This window comes from Vigna unguiculata, unplaced genomic scaffold, assembly GCF_004118075.2.
Source record: "Vigna unguiculata cultivar IT97K-499-35 unplaced genomic scaffold, ASM411807v1 contig_325, whole genome shotgun sequence".
In the NCBI taxonomy this organism is placed as follows: Eukaryota; Viridiplantae; Streptophyta; class Magnoliopsida; order Fabales; family Fabaceae; genus Vigna; species Vigna unguiculata.
In genome coordinates this window covers 30,590-49,871 of record NW_021011032.1, presented here as the reverse complement: position 1 = coordinate 49,871, position 19,282 = coordinate 30,590, and the positions used below count along the sequence as shown (strand labels likewise).

Here is a 19,282-nt window from a genome sequence, read left to right as displayed (position 1 = left end):
TAGGTTATTTCCTCTAGTATTTCCACCGCTAAACACAATGGGATATGTTATGAATCTGAAAAAGTTTAGTTAAGTATTGTTTAAGTGACTCAAAAACAACAATTTAGTCATTAAAAAAGGGTCAGAATTAACACAACATTCCAATTTTTGAATTTTAATAGTGATATTATTGGTGTGAAAAAAATATGATTAATATTCTTTCCTCTAGGATTCCCACCGTTAAACACAATGGGATAAGTTTCGAACCCGAAAAAAATTAGTTAAGTATTGTTTAAATGACTCAAAAACAACAACTTAGTAGTTAAAAAAGGGTCAAAATTGTTGGGATTTTTAGGGCTTTTGAAAATATGAGAGATATGAGATATATGAGAGATATGTGTGATATGTTACATGGAGGAACATGTTTTTATATTTTATTGATATATCCTATATATAGAGCAAAGGCAAAGTCATACTTGTTTATAGGTGTTTCACAAATAATTATGACTAGGATCATGACTCTAAAGTCTCCCAAAGAAATTTGAGAATACTTGAAAGCAGAATATGAAGGCAACGAGAAGATTCGAGGCATGAAAGTTTTGAACTTGATAAAGGAGTTCGAGATGCAAAGAATGAAAGAGTTAGAGACAATTAAAGAATACTCAAACAAATTGTTGGGTATTGTTAACAAGATAAAATTAATGGGAAAAGAGTTTCAAGATTCCAAACTCGTTGAGAAAATTCTGGTGACGGTGCTAGATAGAATAGACAAAGTTAAACATTATATAAGAATAAAGACCCATAACACCATCGCTGTAACATCCTAGCCGAAAATTACTTTTAAGTGCGAAATGGGTGTAAAATAATTTTAGGTGTCAAATGAGTGTAAAAATATTTTCGGTGTCAAATGTGTAACGTCCCGTTTAATTTATAAACATAATTAAAGGAAACGTCACACATAAGATAGTAAAAACGCGCAGTCCTGGGGTTCCCAACATCACCTCTACAAAACCAGGCACACCACGTTGCCAACAAAGCAGGATAAAAGTTTGACTAAGAGTTACAATCTAAAAACCACGAATACAGGGGTCATAGCCCTAAAGAAAACACGAAAGAAAGAAGTGTGAGATCCAGCCCAGATGGCTAAGTAGCGGAGTCGTCATTCCCTTGTTGCCCATGAGAACCTCGCCCATCTGCTCCCATCAACCAAGTTGATGATCATCGCAAGAGAGAACAGCCACATACATCACAACCATGCAACAAAACGGGTAAGCTAGAGCCAACAACATATTCATCATGCAGTCAAATATATTTTCCTCATCTCATATCCACATAGCAACCAAACATGTTATGACTCTTCATTCAATACACTACGACTCGACTCGACTCATCCGGATACGTATAACTTGGTCAGATTCAGCAGATGCTTGCACTTGTGGTGAATATCCCTGCTCAACTCTAAGCTGCTCATCTCCGAGCTGTGTGTTACAAGTGTTACGATGAAATCAAATCTCCCTCACCACAAGGTTAGCCCTTAATGAATTTCAGGCCTCCTGCTACTCTCACCACAGGAGTCAATCTGCTCTAAGTGAGACTAACTAGCCCCTTAGAGCGTCAGGATGCAGTCCTTACCTTGAATCCTTACCTAGTTATACAGATGGGGCACCACCATGGGCACCCACTAATAGGGGCCATGGAATTACGTCCCGACCACTGAAGCGCGACCCCAGAGGTCTCACCTAGAGACCCCAAGGAATTTACACGCTGACACGGACTAACAGTCATAATTCAGCAATAAGAGAATATTAACACCATATTTACATTTCCATACCGACCCCCTGAGATTAATTCCTCATACGCATCATATTTCGAATCCCTACCTCTGATCATCACCACCCCATGAATCTAGGGCCTCATCTCATATTAATCACGTGTTCCTTTGGTTCCACACCACTCATTCATTTCACATGCCAATATCATACCCAACCCGTCATAATCATTTCATGAATCATGCCAAACATACTTCATGTTCCATTATATATACATATATCACTCATCATACCATCATACTCAACCAAGACAAATCATTTAGGGACAAACAAACAGCCAGCCACTGCGCTGTCTCGCCCAGCACCTCGCTCAGGCTGAGGGGTCTCGCTCAGGCGAGGCAGTCTCGCTCAGGCGAGTCCCCCTCCGCTCAAGCGAGGGCTCAAAACCAGGAAACAAGAACCACTGCGGGATCTCGCTTAGGCGAGATCCCTCTCGCCTGGGCGAGTGGTTCGCTCGCTCAAAAGCTGAGCAAGTCGCCTGGGCGACTTATCGCGATCGTCAGACTCGCTTAAGCGAGCCCGACTCGCCTGGGCGAGATTAACAGTTCTCGCCCTGGTTCACCTGCAACAGATCCATCATTTCGTCCAACCAAACATACAAAACAGCCCACACATCCAGAACAACGATTTAATCCATGCAAACAGCTCACAAACTCAAGGAACGACAGAAAACAAACAACCTAGCTGAAACCCTAACTCCCCGTACCTGGAAAGCGGCTTAACAGAACTTCGACGCGGGACCTTGGAGCACGGCAGTTCGAATGATGGACCTAAGAACTGGCGGAACAGCGGAGGACACGATTATTTTCGGACTTTAATCGGTGGAAAACGAAAGTAAAGTTTTAGGAGGTAAGTACAATAAGTTTAGAGTTACTTACATGGGGTAGGAATCGTTAGCTGAGCTCTTGGGACGAACTGGTTCAAGACAAGGGCAAACCCTAGCAGAGCTCTAGTGCGGAAGGGGTGACGGCTGCTGATTTCTGCAAGAGTGAGGGTGAGTGTGGAATTAGGGCAGACCTGAGAACTTGATGCGTTGGGCCGGCCTTAGGCCCACTAATCTTAGGGCAGAAAAATAAGGTGGATTTTCATGGGCCTTACAAAATGAGGGTAAAAATATTTTAGGTGTCAAATGGGTGTAAAAAAATATAGTTCCCAAACGGGTGTAAAAAAATTTTAAGTGTCTAATGGGTGTAAAATAATTTTAGGTGTCAAATGGGCCTAAAAATATTTTAGGCGTCAAATGAGGACAAAAATATTTTAGGCGTCAAATGGGAGTAAAAATATTTTAGGTGTCAAATGGGGTAAAAATATTAGGTATAAAATGAGTGTAAAAATATTTTAGGCATCAAATGAGAGTAAAAATATTATAGCTGTCAAATGAGTGTAAAAAATTATAGTATTCAAATGGGTGTAAAATAATTTTAGGTGTCAAATGGGTGTAAAAATACTTTAGGCGTCAAAAAAGGGTAAAAATATTTTAAGTGTCAAATGGGAGTAAAAATATCTTAGGTGTCAAATGGGGGTAAAAATATTTTAGGTATCAAATGGGTTTAAAAATATTTTAGGTGTCAAATGAGAGTAAAAATATTATAGTTGTCAAATGGGTGTAAAAAAATTATAATTGTCAAATGGATGTAAAAATATTTTAGGTGTCAAATGGATGTAAAAAAAGTACAGTTGTTAAATGTAAGACCCTAGAAAATGGTGTTTTAGAAAGTGATAGTGGTTTAAAAATAGTGAGACTCAATTATTTTAATATTAAAAGGTTTTAGCATAAATAGAATTGTTATAAATGAGTTTCATTATTTTAAAACACATCATCTCTCTAGAAACCATTTTTCTAGAGTTCTTTAACTTCTCTCTAGAGGTTCTGTCTCTCTGGTCGTCTGATTGAGGAACCGAGACCGATTCTCTCGGCGAGCTCTTCAAATTGGACTGATCAGTTTCTCCATTCGCGTAAGTTGAATTTCCGCTCTCCTTTTAGTCTTTTTCTGTTTTCTATTGCATGCGAGCCCTCTTTCGCTTGCATGTAACGTTTTAATCATCGGTATGAGTCTCTGTTGATAAACGATCATAACAGTATGTCACGATCGTTCTTGTAATGTTTCTATGTGTAGATAGAGCATCCTGTAAAGTTAGAGGTGTTGACGTTTTTAAGGCGTTGACGTTTATAAAGTTGTCTAAACATGATAACAAGTAAGGAAAACTAATTGATTCTTCTAAATTTCACATATAAACCATGTTTGACGAACTTGATTGCATAATTGTGTGCTGAATTGATGTTTGGAATGTGTGATTGGGTATATGATTGAGTGTGGGCATGAATTCTGGACTGTTGCATGTGAGAACAGATTGGGAATCTTGTATTTTTGCCTAAGCGAGCAGCTCTCGCTTGAGCAACAACACTAGAAACTCATTCACGCTCAGATAGAGCAGAATGGATTATGTCGTGAGGAGTAGCAGGAGGTCCTAGTCTTTGGACTTGATCAAGTCTTAGACGCGAAGGGGACTTACCTTGGGAGTGGTTGGGTGATAACCCCTTGTGTCCAAACTCTACAGAGTTTGGGAACCTTCATAGGTGCAAGCCACCAAGAGATCCGATGTCGCTTACATAATAAGGATATCGAGTCTAGAGTAATATATTTGTACTGTGTTGTGGTGGCCTATCTGATTCTGGTAAAAATGAGAAAGATTGCATGGTTTGTTTATAATTGAATTGCATGAATTTCTTATCAAATTAGCTTACCCTTGCTTCCTGTGTGTTTGTCTCGTGTTGTATGTTTTCCTTTTGCGATGATCACCTATTCGGTGGGAAAAAATGTGGTTGCATTGTCAAAGGCGCTTCTGGAGGATGAAGAACCATCGTTTTAGTGTTGAGGAGAAGGTTTGCAATGGGAGCTTTAGTAGTGGTCAGTTTAAGTATAGAGTTTATTAGTTTAGTTTAAGTGTATAAGTGATATATTTTTATAGTCATATCTTTTGTAAGACCATATTAATATATTTTGTACACTGGATTATCTGTTTTGGAACTATGATGAAACTCCCTATTTTTATTAGTTTTAAGTATTGGGATGTTACATTAAATGGGTGTAAAATAATTTTAGGTGTCAAACGGGTGTTGAATAATTTTAACTGTCAGATGGATGTAAATATAATTTAGGTGTCAAATGAGTTAAGAATATTTTAGGTGTCAACTGGGTGTAAAAAAAATTTAGATGTCAAATGGGAGTAAAAAATTTATAGGTGTTAAATGGGTTTAAAAAAATTTTACGTTTCAAATGGGTGTAAAAAAATTTTAGGTGTCAAATGGGAGTAAAAATATTTTAGGTGTCAAATGAGTGTAAATAAGTTTTATGTGTAAAACGGGTGTAAAAATTATTAGGTGTCAAATGGGTGTAAGAAAATTTGAGGTGTCAAATGGGTGTAAAATAATTTTAACTGTTAAATTGGGGTAAAAAGATTTTAAGTGTCAAATGGGTGTAAATAGCTAAGTGTCACCACCTGTGTCTGAAACTGAAACCCAATGGCACCATCAAAGATGGAAGACCGGAAGGTTTAGGTAAATAGCTATAGAAGCAAGGTACCAGAGCTATCCAGCAAAGGGGCATGCAGCACACACTGTCCAACAACAGGCACAGGTTGAAGAACCTGTCTGGCTTTCGACTTTTGGCCATGCTTCACAAATTGCAGACATAAAGATGCAAGACTTCCATGTTTCCTTCACATATAACAACTGTTTTTCCTAAATGCAAGGACCTATTGTGTCACCCAAGCTCAGATTTTGAAAAAGTGTGCCCCCCATTCATTGTGATAGTTACATTATTGACTTCATAGCATACTAAGTTTAGAGCACTGAAAGAAAACTCCAAACTTTTCAAGTTATTTTTATCCCAAAGGTTGATAGACACGAAAAGAAAAAGAGCATAGGAGTAAAAGAATGGTTGACCCCTTTTTAAGAGATACATACAAAGATGCGGCAAGCTGAGGATACTTACTTTGGTTTATTTCTTTTTTTGGAATCTAGTATTATTAATGAGAAAGAAGAAAGATTTCATAATAGTGGAGAATAAGCCCTACTCCTAAACAGAAGTGCAAGGAAAAAATAAGAAGAATCAGGCATTACAAAATCTGCATGTATCTATTAAAGAAGGCTCATTTATGGAGACCATAGGCCAATCAATAAAGGGTAAAAATAAACAATGTTGTCAATTCTCAAATCTGATCAAGATCCTGAAAATAATTCTTGAAATATAAAAGCAGTTTATTCAAGCCAAATAAATAAAATGCACTACATTAAGCATGACCCCATAAATGCTAATCAAAAGAAACTGTATGAAACTGAGAGCCAGAACCCTGTATATAACCCCAAAAATAGCAAATAACTTATTTGAAATGACAGTGGCTTTTGGCGGATGTAAGGAAAACTGGGCAATCCTTCAGGAAGTTACGACTTATTCCTTAATCTTATAACTCCCCTAGTTCCACTCTTTCCTTACTTACCAAATTATGAAATTACATGAAAATCAAAAGTCACAAAACCACAAAAACAGTACAAGTTTTAACATGATTTTGTTTACCAATTTGCAGAACTATTTGACGTTATAAAGCTTTTATAGGACAAATCTCAGAAAATTTGACATAAATTGTGCATTTAAAAATAATTTTATCTTGCTGATAGCAAAATTTGTATCATAAACTAATACAGGACTCTTCATCTTCTCACCCCATTCGTTCTTAAGTAATTATCTCAATAGCCATAATTTACAGTGGCACACAAAATTTACAGTCATTTAAGACTCATTCCACAAAAGCATCAATTTAACTCTAATACTATTTTTCCTTCTGTGAATGAGAATCTGAAACTTATGTTAAAATTGTATACAAGTAGTAATTAATTATTATTTTAAAAGTATAGATTCTTCTAGCTTCAAGTTACATCATATACTTCCTAATTATGAAGAAATATATATATATATATATATATATATATATATATATATATATATATATATATATATATATATATATATAAGAACCATATAACAGAACCCTTAAAGTTTGTTTAATATTACAAAGCAAAGTATCAAACCACAATAATAAGGTTTGATAGTACATTAGAACTAAAAGATCAAACTACATCAATGACAAAATCATTTGTTCAAAAATTGAAACATAAGTTACTAAAGTGAAAATATTTTAAAAAGGAGTTAATTTCTCCAAATCATTTGGGCCTTGATAGACACAGCCACTTTGGGGGTCAAAAATTGTATTTGATTTCAAGCTAGCTTCTTGACTCAAAATTTGATGGGAGTTTATCTAGAAAGTTAGTTTGTTTTTTACCCCTCGTAAAATTGTAACAGTTTATGAGTTAGTGTGAAAGTTTGACAACCTTATCCACGTGGGTAGTCCAGGCTATTAGGATATGACACAAACCTACACACATAAAGGGAAAAAAGAAAGAGAAAGAAAGAATCTACTGGTTGTTAAAAGAAAGATAAAGCAAAAATTCTATTTATTATATAAGAGACAGGCATTCTTTCAATACCTACCAAAAGATAAAAACAAAACAATCTCAAATAGTTATTGATTGTATGGGTTTATTTTCTTATCTTTATAGCATACAAAAACATGAGAATCCTTCTGCATACAGAATTCTCAGTAGTTTTTCAAAATCACGGTTTACGTAACACAACAAAACATAAAGCAAGCGTGGATGTGATACTATGGATCTAGATTCTGAATGCAAAATTGAAATGAAATATAAAAAAGAAAAGGCCAATTGCACCAAAAGGAGTGAAGTAAGCCGCCCTTCACACTAGCTTATGGGGAAATATTTCTCTACAAAGCTACTACTAAATGATAAAAAAGGGTAGTTTTGAAAACTAATAATTCAGCCATCAGATCGGTCCAAGTTTAGCTCGGGCGGGTTTCTGGCCGTGAGAATTGTTTGTCGTCCATAATGTTCTCGAAGGCTAACAGATTCAAGTATAACCAGAAGACGATACAGAAAAGCAATGACACCCAATATGTAAACTAAGTAACTAAAGCAACTATCGTCGTCTGACGTGAGATCTGAGGAGGATATGTGCTTAATAGAATGAAAACGGCAATGAAAAAACATGAGAAGCGATCCCCAACCGAAAATATACAAGTTTGGGGTTAGGTTATGTACTAGGGACCTCAGATCTAACCCGAAAAACCCTTATAACACTGGCAAATAATCTATAAAGCATAAGTGTTGTGGTTTAGAAATGAAATTCGTGAAGAGTAAATAGAAGGACACGTGAGATTGAAGGAGTGAGAAAGATACTCTTTCGTGCTGAGGAAATCGATTCTGCTCCGACCCCATTAGATAGTAGTAGCTGGGCTGTTTCTGTTGCACTCTACTAGGACCGTAGGGTGAGGCTGTTGGTTGTTTGTTGTTGCTTGAGTTGAGGGCACTAGTTTAAACCAAGATCTTTCTCACATTTCTTCTTCACAAGCTGAAACCCCATGGACTTCTAGCTTCTCTATGTGATGAGAGGGATGGGGAATATTAACTAGTTTATGGCAACAATCAGAGGACAAGGAAAGACAAAAGCGAAAAAGATTAAAGTGTGTGGATGAAGATAGAGAAAAAGCATGGAGGCCGGGCCAAGGCCTATATACTTTATATTATTAACATTATTACTGGAAAAACACGCATACATTACTGTCCAGATGAAATTAAGAGTTTACTTATGCAAAGAATTTCATTTTATACCGACAAATAACTACAAAATCATCTTCAATCATATTAATTAATTGATCTTCTTTTAAGGTAAGATCTTGAAATGACAATTGAGAGAAACATTGGATAATGAAAATGATAAAAGTTCAAAAAGTTATAAGTGAAAGGCGAAATAATATGAGAATTTATCAATTTTTGCGTGTATTCAATTTCTATTTAAATATGTATGTCTCGCATCGCAATACAATTTAACTAAAAACTCGCCATCTCTTTAGAAAATTCTCACAATTTGAATATAAACTTAAACACGAGTATTTGTATAATGACTTTAAATAAATTCTATGAAACCTCTTTGAAACATCCTTCAAATAATTTTCCATAATAGTGAATTATCGTTTCATAGAAATAATTTCCTGAACTCAGCCAACTAAATTATCTTTATTTTTAATCTCACATTCATGTGTCACTGGATATATTTTAAATGTTCAAGTTTGATGATCCATTTTATTTATTTTGCAGAGTTAGAAAATAAGTTTAAATTCAATTCCATTTTATAGAGTGAACTTCCGAGATTTATATTTATTTACATATTTTACTTTAATTATATTTTCAAAGATATAAAATCTCCGAACATTATTTAAAAATATTTTGTATTTAGAAGGTTTCTAATCAACCAACACATTTAACAGGCGGTGAATTAACTTCATACTTTAGGTCTTTAAAATTAGAGAAAGAGACTTTCAAAATAATAGAGATGATGTAACAAAAATAACGGGGCATAAATCCTTGGTATTATAAAAAGTTGTTCACTAAATCACATAAAGACGTTGGTTTATACTTTATTGGTATGCACTAAGAAAAATTTTCCCTTTTAGCACATCTTAATTAAAAATCTAAAGGTCCATATGTGGTGGATTAAAGTGATAAAAATAAGAAAAACAAATTATGAAAAAAAATATAAAGAAGATAGAAAGAAAAATAAAAGAGAAAGGGAATAAATAGTTATGGAAGGAGGGATTCAATAGAGTCTTAAACTCTTTTCTTGCTAAACTTTCTAGTAAGTGATAAAAAATAATACACAAATTTTATATGGATTTACTTTAAACTCTTGAGTTATGCTTAAGAGATTCTACAAATTAAATCAATGATTATAAGTTGAGTACACAAACCACTCTTACAAGTATATAAACAACTTTTGATTTTCATAAATACGTAAATCGCTCTTAGATAATGATAAGTTATCGTTGATGCTACCAAATAAATGCCACTCTCCTAATGCACTAGTGCATAAAGAGTAAAGAAAAGAGTATAAATATGGTTAAGCAAACCCCAATCGTCAATCAACAAATTAAGTGTAAGAATTTTACTTAGAGCAATATTTATTAAAATATGCATTAAGGTGTTATAAATATAAACAATAAAGGGCTTTCAAGAGGGTCCATGATGACTTCTCTCCTAACTCCTTTAAGATATACATGAAGATGGAAGAAAGCTTTATAAGGAGAAGTGAGGTCAACTCTTAAGGAAGGAAGTCTGGAAGAGGGAGCTACGCTAGAGAGAACTCAAAGTCTAATGAATTGTATAATTTAGGCAACATTTTAGTACTAAACACTAGATGAATATTTTGTATAAACCAAGGCCAAACAACCACCCTACTTCATTATGAATGAAAAATATCCTTTTGAACCTTGGCCTTAAACATGCACCTGAGCATAGAATGTAGGAAATCAAACCCTTCTTAATGATGAGAAGGATACAATGAATGTGTGTGTGCCATGAATGGATTGGTGATTTGTGAAATAGACGAAGGAATAAAGTTGGGGTATGCTGAAAGCATACCCAAGAATGCAAAGAAAAATGAAAATGGCAGCAAAAAGGAAATTGAAATTGGACACCTCAAATCTGAAAATGATAAATCAAAGCAAATAGTACCTAATAGGAATGAATTGAAAAGAAATTGGCAGAAGAGAAAAACAAAACAAAAAGATGGTTGGAATAGGCTAGAGTCATAGCACTTGCAAATTGTTGTTTTCCTTTTTAGCAGTAAGTCTTGCTTGTCTTGAAAAACAAAGTTTTTTTATAGTCCAACCACGTTACAAGCCCAAAAGACCTTTGTGATCTTTGCCAATCATGTCTACATAGCTGTGGAGAATGAAAATACAAAGCTAAGTGGACAATTGTAAAGGATGATAAGACAACAAACACTTTAACAACTTCGAAGGATGCAATTATGCACTTAAGCAGAAAATCATTTGAGAGACCTTGTGTTTAATCTTTAACTATGATAACTTGTGTCAAACTGATTTCATTAGTTCTAATTCAAGTACTTGATTGCATTTCTCTTAGCTTTTTGATAAAGTGTGATTTATGAATTTCTAAACAACCATGATCAAATCTTTTTGAAACCATTTTGTGGAACTGTTTCAAGCTTTTTTTTAGGACAAGTAAAGAGCTAAAGTTGGGACATGTTGTTAAGTATCTAGTATTAGTTAAATTGCATGTCATTTAGACACTTATCTTGTATTAATTCTATGAAAGAATGATCATAAAGGCCTTAATTACACATATTGTGGTTATGAGAAAATATAAAAAGTGAAATTTGATACATTTTATGCTCTTTTGCAAGTAAAATGAAGAAAATATGAAGTTGTTACTAAGCCCCAAAAGTTGCAGCTCAAGCCAGAAAGATGAACTAAGAAAAAGTAAAATTTAAGCCTACAACTAAGTAATGAAATTTGACGCTAAGTAACATTTTAAGAAACCTTCACTGCAAGGAAACATTAAGCTCCAAATTTGAAGTTAAGCATAAAAGGAAAATCCTCGTGGCAAGGAAACCTCCCTCCATTGCTAAATATGATAAAGATATATTATGGTAACTCAAAATAATTAAAAACAAAATATGAATTACAAGTAGACTAAATACCTTTCCATATAAGAATACACAAGAGCAAGAGTAATTACTTATGTCCTTCGTTGGTATGTAAGATGAGTCAATGTTAGACTGGTTTTCATTATGGTTAGAATAATAAGAATTTGGAATCATAAAATGATCAAAGATTAAAAAGGGAAAACATGTGTCCTAAAAAATGTGACATTAGGTAACATATCATATCTTTTGGTAGTTGAAGGGTTATATTTGTATATGTTTTTTTAACATAAGAATATTTTAGAAAAATATATTTAACATTTTCTGTAAAGTGTTTATCTAAACCTTAAGAGGCATTAGGAACCACATAAGAAGAATCAAACATCCTAAAATTAAGAATGACAACGATACGAATTGTGCATACCTTTTACGTGTTACTTGCTTCATCTAAAATGAAAAAATGAATGAAAATGAAAAGTTTTTACAAGAAATATGATTAAAGATACATGAAAGTATTCATGGATCTTAACCTTCTACAAATAAAGAAATACAAGTTGTTGAAATGCTTGAAACAACACTAAATATGAGTACGTGTGTTTTAATACAATTACATACTTCATAAAGAACTATAAACACAACCTTGACAATCTAACACTTAAATGCATTTAATATAGAAAAATGCTGCAGCCCAATTAATTTTGTCTAAGCTTGAAAAACTAATCTTAGTAACAATCATATTACTTGAAGGCTGCTACTTCCCGCACCACTTTTTTTTCTTCCAGCACCCCGTATACTTTAAATTTCCCCTTTTACCCCTAATTCAAAGTAAAAATCCAAAATTACTTTTCATTCCCATTTCCCCTTCCCCTTGCGCTTGTGCCATCCATATTAAAAATACCTTCCGTACCAACCATTTCGGAATAAAAAAAAAAAAATCCAAAACAAGTGTTTCAGAAATTATTTCAAAATTCGAAAATATTTGTATTCTAAATCCAGAAATTACTTCTGGAATACCCAACCAAAAATCGAAAATATTAATAAGGTGTAGGAATTTTTATTATAATTTTAATGAGATTTAATATAGGAATTTCATATCTTATGGTGGTGTAGGAAAAGTCACCCTTACTTGAATTAATAAGTTATTTAAATGTAGTATACAATATGCAACCTTCTATAAATAAATTAATGATATCTGAATGAATATTTGTAATAACTATATAAAAAGTTTAGGACGAAACTTAGAAAAAGAAAATGTAAGTTTGAGGGTTAATCTACTTTTGACGCTTCTCATTATCTCTTTCGTTTTTTCTCATATATATATATATATATATATATATATATATATATATATATATATATATAATATGGAGAGGAAAATTTTACTGAAATGTGCAAATAGAGAAAAAAATGGTAATAGTAAAAATAACATGTTAGCAGAAAAGAAAAATAAGAAAAAATGGGAAAAAGGCTCGGATAGTAAATAAGAAATCAAATCAAAATATATTAAAAATATCTACTTAAACTTTCCCTAATCTTTGAATCTTTTGCTAAAAGCAGCAGATAGACATTTGTGCAAATATAGTGTGTAATATTAGTATTAAGAAACCTTTGCTGCAAAAATATATTTACTGTAACATTACGCATGATGGTAAAACCATAAGGGAAACAAATGACTAAACAAAAAATGTTACCACTACAGTATTCAAAACTTTGCTGCAAAAAGTGGAGCACCAATATTCGAATTTCATTCTAAAATTTCTCCCTCTTCATCAGATTTCTCAAATCCTTCTTTAACCAAGGAAAAAAGTTCTTTGTGTGGATTATTATGTACAATAGAGTCATTCTCATCCACATCACTGTCTTCGTCTTCACTACTATGATCATCATTATTTAGGCTAGCAATTTTTTTGACAGCTCCCTCGTTCCCGCGTTTAGGAATATCTTTTTTAGTGTCAACTTCAGACCAGTTCTCTTTAACCATGACTGATGGATATCTAAGTGGCTTATCAGGACAATGTTTGAAGAAAGAATTTATTACCATGAACCTGAAAACCTGAAACAGGTGGCTCTTATCCTTGCTTATATCTGCACTCAAGAGTTTCTGCAATAAAGTTGGCTTCCTCATTTTTAATGAAGGGCTTTCTGAAAAGTCAGCAAACTTTTGCTTCTTGCCGAACCGACCTTTTCTGTCTAATTTCTTGTTGAACTTGTTTTGGAACTTTCTTTTGTCACTAAATTTGTTTTTCCCTTCATTCTGAAGACCTTGATTATCAGAATTCTTAAGGTAGTGTGATGGTATTTCAGCAACTTCGATTCCTAATTCAGCTTGCTTTGCTAAAACCTCCTTAAGCTGCAAAGACAAGATATATACACTGCTAATGAATTGGAATACCATTTGCTGAGTTCAAGGAATATTTATGTCAGCACATATATTTCCTGCTAAAAAAGCCTATTTTCTTAACTTATATATTGAACATTATTAAATTTTACATGATAATATTATATTGGGAAGTGTTACATGCTAATAACATCCCTCTAAGTATACCTCTCTTTGTAAGACCTCCCTTTTAATGACCTTGGAGTCCATCGGTCATTCACAGTGCCTCTGCAATTAGTATTCAGGAATTGATATTTAGAAAATAACATCTGATAAACACAAGCAGTAGATACATCAGTTTGTTTACAACCTTCTGAAAGTTGTTACAAGGATGATTCTTTTTCCGTGCTTCACGCCATTGTTTGATTTCTTGCTCAGTGTAAGTCACAGAGAAAGATCTAACCATTCAAGAAATGAAATAATAGCAATCATTAAAAAATCAGGGTTAGAGTTAAGGTATTTTCAGATTAAAAGAATAAGTTGAGAAATTCGAAGTTTAAGAAAAGTAATTTAATAGTGAAAAGACAATAAAAATCTAATAAGAAAGCAGACAATTTATAAAAATAACACCAAAAGCAAATCTAATTTCATTTAGAAGGTTATCTGGATTCTGGAAAACATTTATTTGGACAAAAATCACAAGTCTGGTACCGAAATTGTGAAAGGCCACAACCTTATTGATTCAATATGTTGAAGGGAGGCAGGACGATGTAATTATATAGAACCACATGTGTTGTTTGACTACCACACTTGTCTTACACACAACACATACTTATGTCCATGTTGAATGCAAAAGTTAAAAATACTATACTAGATGTATTATCTGTTTATCATGCCTCCATTACAAGAATCAATTTGGAAAATTTCCCTCCAACAGAAATTTCCATATGTAAGTCTTTGCCAACTGTTTCACCTTTCTAGTCGAGAGCATCTTTGCAAAAAGATTCTATTAATCAATTGTTTGGTGCAACATATATGATTTCTTTAATTGAGTTGCACCAAAGAATAAGTTTTAAAGAATTAATCTTTCTAGAAATAATTTAAATTTCATAGGTCTAAAGAAAACAAATATAAATATATAAAATCAAATTCTAAAACATTCTTTAATGAATAATAATTCTCTCACTCGTGACTAAATTTTTTACCACTTGTTTCTTCAAATATTCAAATAAAATTCACTAATAATGATTAGCAAGTATATGTGGGTTGAATACCATGATATCCATACCCGTTTTATTAAGAACCGAGTAATTGAAATACTCTTGTCCATTATCCATGGTTATCCATTAATAATATTCTTTTAGAATTTGTTACGAATTTTATCCACAGATTTCCTCGAGTGTAGATTTATTTGTCATCCCTAATTCTACTATCTATCTTAGTGGGATGTATTTCTTATCCTATGAGAAGAGCTAGATTAGAAGGCAACATGATAGAATAGTCTACCTTTCTACTCTCACACCACTCCAACTCCATTATTATCATTGTCACCACCCCTGTCATAATTGTCCCTGCTCTTGCCACCATCCCTCCCATTATTGCCTCTGTTACCATTTTCACTACCTTTATTGTTGTTGCCACCACCCCACATACACCCGCTCTACTATCATACTTGAAAGAATTAATGTAAACGAAAGAAGATTTTTATTCAAATTGATTCAAAACAGTACATCCACTTCTATATATAGAGAACTCAAACGTTAAAGTAATAATTACAAGAGATCTTTAGAATCTACTAACAACTTCTAGTAATTTAATATCCTAACAACACTCCCCCTCAAGCTAGTGGAATGGATATCTATCATTCCTAACTTGCATGTGAAATCATGAAATCACTTACTAGGAAGACCTTTTGTAAACAAATATGCTAACTGAAGTTCAGATGGGATATAACAAGTAGTAACAAGGCCACTATCTAATTTCTATTTAATTAAGTGTCGATCTATCTCTATGTGTTTGGTCTATCATACTGAACTGGATTGTGAACAATGCTAATAGCTGACTTATTATCACAAAAGATAAAGAATCATAGGTTCTTAACATGCCACTTTAAGATCATTTAGAATAATTCTCATCCATAACAATTCACATAGCTTGGAATTTAGCCTCTACACTAGACCTTGCAACAACATTTTGTTTCTTACTTTTCCTCACCAAATTTCTACCCAAGAACATGCAAATATCCTAAGGTGGATTTCCTATCTATGACAAACCCTGCATCATCTGCATCAATTGGTATTTTTCCTACCATGATTCCTAAACATAACAAACTAGAAAATGTTAATTGGGAGAAAAATCATCTTTGTTTGGTCTCTATTATATTTTGGCTAGTTAGAAATTTAAGTATGAGTTGAAAGTTCCTCATTGAGTAAAAATGAAAAAGTTGAGTGATGTATAAGGTAAAAAGACCCACAAACACAAATCCTTAAGATTTTGGGTTGAAAATGGTGCCATGCTTTCTTATATGGATTTGCTCTAACTCATTGGTATTAAATCTCTTCAATATATCCTCGTAGAAAATTCCTAATATTACAACCCGATGACATGTCTTGGTGGCAAACTCAAACGAAGGCAAGCATGCCCCATTTTGGTAAGAATTCTATAGTAGTTAGGGTTAGGAGAAGTGTGTTGAGATAAATGGGAAGGAGGAGAACAAGCATGTCCTGTAGCTTAGTCTTTGAATCATGTGCGTAAAACCATATCAAATTCCTTGCTTATTATGGCTATTAAAAGAAAAACATAAGGTCAACTTCTAAAACTAAATTTAACTACCCAAGGAACTCCTCTTAACACCTAATCATCAATATCAAATACCCATGAATCTATATAAGAACCATTAAAAGGCAAAAAAAAGTTACCATTGTTAGACCCTTAATGCCACATACACTGCAAGAGTGTGTGCAGTCATCCCAAATAAACTTTTGTTTTCAGAGATGTTCAAAGCATGACCTACAAAGTACAGTGGTGGACACAATTGTGAGCCTGTAACATGGCTTGATGGTTACCATTATGTCCATCTAGTATTTTCAGTCTCAGATGTTTTCTGACTACCATGCTTCATCTCACAGTTCAAAATTAAAATAGACCGAAATATTTTCCTGTACTACAACATGCTTATATGCCAACAATGTTTACATTGCTAACCTTTAGCTAAAATGAATAGTTGATTAATGCATGTATTAGAGCTGGTTACAAATAAGGGTTAAATATAGAGTTGGCTTTCCCTATGGCCCATAGGTAGTGAGTAATGACAGTTAAGAAAACTGGGCATTTGTACATAGAATCAAGGATAATATGCCAAAACTTCTAGCTTAGTGGCGAGAATTTTCTATTAACATTGTTCTACTTTTGTGGTGTACATCATTCTTTTTCAAGTAAATTCTCACATTTTCAAGAAAATATTACATTCAGTTGATATCTACTAGCATCATTTTTAGCACTCCAGAATCAGCAATGTAAAATAACCTTCAATTTCAGGAAGTAACAAATAAACTAAGAACTATTTAATTAGCATCTCGTTGTTACACATTATCATTATCAACAAAGACAATTAAAAAAGGACTGCAAACAAGTAATAGACTGGTACCAGATAAAAAAGAATCAGAAAGTGAAGCAGAAGCTACCTTTCTAGTTGCTGCTTAAGTTCCTTTGATCTTACACTATCCTGTGCTGCCGTCCCACTGTAAGGGCCTGTTTCCATCACAACATTAGCCTAACCATAGAAAATATTTCATCTGGGTAACAAGGTAGAAAAGTTCAAACCTCTTCCATTATGATCTTTAAGAAACCCAGTTCTGCGCTTTCCATTATTCACATCATTAAATTTAGACTTCTGGAATCTAAAGAAATAGGACAATTGTAACGCCGAGGAAAAACATGCAAGTGATCAAGAGTAACAAAGAAAAATAAAATAACATACCCTCCTTTAAACCCCCCTCGTGTTGGTCTATTTTTGAAGTTTTTGCTGGGTGATCCATTCCAGTTGGTATTTGGAACATTAGTTTTAATATTTCCATAAGGATTCACCTGCAACAATTATTGAGATTTGCAGTAAATATAATACCACAACTTCATTTACAATAGTATTTACATGTAGTAGAACAATAAATTCTGCTAACATACATTGAAAAGACATAAAACACTTCAGTTTAAATACATGTGAGTGCGACTTTAAAAGTGCAGGAGGTTGAGAGTTACTTGTATGAGCCAAATCAGAATTAAGTGACCCAGAAGTATTCCCTTGTAATTGATGAGATGAAAAAGGTGACTGTGATACAAAAGCATTTGCATTCACGTTTGGTGGAGCAAGGTTTTTCTCGTTCGGGTCAATATGCAGCCGGGCATGCCTTCCAGGCTCAAAACCTAACTGTGGACTTGGAGAAAGTAATGAACTCTGAGGGACCATAGCCTGAGGCAGTTGGTTTGGAAACCCAAACATGGGGAAGGAACCAGGATGCATGCCATGCGGAACCCCTTGAGAAGGGCTTGACAATTGTGTAGGTAACTGTTGATTCATATTCTGCATAGGATAAGGGGCACGAAATTGGCCATTTGGCATACTCATATTCACATTAGACGGCTGAAGTATATTCAAAATACTCTGTGCCAACATTTGTCCCTGTAAATGAGACAAATTGATTTGAGCTGCATTCAGTATGACTTATCCCTGAACAGGATACATTGGATTGCTGTAATTGGGATTGCCAACGTTATTTTGGGGACCTAAAACCCCCACAAGGGGTTGACCCTATTGATGACCAGGCATACCCATTTGACACAGATGCATTTGATCGTTTTGCAAGGGAAAATGATTATGATTTGCAGCATTCATGAAAGGTGCCACATTCATGGGTAGTCGCTGCATAAAAGGGGGTGACAGGCTTTGGCTTTGGTGGTTGCCAGAACAAAGTTGGGGCTGGGGTGTCATGCCCACACCATTGTTTTGTAAGAAATTTTGATGGTTAGGATTAGGAGCATAAGGGGGTTGGGTTTTGGAGGAGGAGTTGGCATTGTTAGCCATTATGTTAACATAAATACAAAAAACTTATACAATTCAAAGTTTCAGTTAAACACAGTTTTCGAATCTGAAGGGTGGGAAGGAACACAATAACTCTGAACGTGGTCAAAGCAAAAAAGGACAACAACCTCCATTAAACACAGTTGCGATCATTAAATATATGGAATCTGCCTGCATGCCAAATTTAACAAGATTGGAAATATCAGTTAAGAAATGAACCAAACAACTGAGGAAGAACAACAACCAATTGAGAGACAATGACAAGACAAATAAAAAAGAGGTGACAATTAGAGGCAAATAACTGTTGAGAAAGAAGGCTTACCAATTGAGAGAGAATAACAAGACAAGTAAAAAAGAGGTGACAAAGGAACATTTTCTAATTAAGCCAATAGACAGTTACTAATTAAGCCCATTTTCTAAATAGATTCCAACTGTAGTATGAACATTTTACTCAAAGAAAAAACGAATATGCACAAACTTTGATGGTCAGATTTGGAGGGAATGA

At 34.0% G+C, this 19,282-nt stretch overlaps 1 protein-coding gene across 1 annotated transcript; it reads right to left on the bottom strand.

Moving 5' to 3' along the window:
• Positions 1 to 12,950: 12,950 nt before the first annotated feature.
• Positions 12,951 to 17,797, bottom strand: LOC114171665. Its single transcript, XM_028056544.1, has 6 exons — positions 17,680 to 17,797; positions 17,523 to 17,599; positions 17,384 to 17,450; positions 14,071 to 14,158; positions 13,929 to 13,988; positions 12,951 to 13,733 (listed from the first exon to the last, which is right to left on the bottom strand). Exons 5-6 carry the CDS (start codon positions 13,968 to 13,970, stop codon positions 13,128 to 13,130), a joined length of 648 nt encoding a protein of 215 aa, XP_027912345.1. The 5' UTR covers positions 13,971 to 13,988; positions 14,071 to 14,158; positions 17,384 to 17,450; positions 17,523 to 17,599; positions 17,680 to 17,797; the 3' UTR covers positions 12,951 to 13,127.
• Positions 17,798 to 19,282: the final 1,485 nt, after the last annotated feature.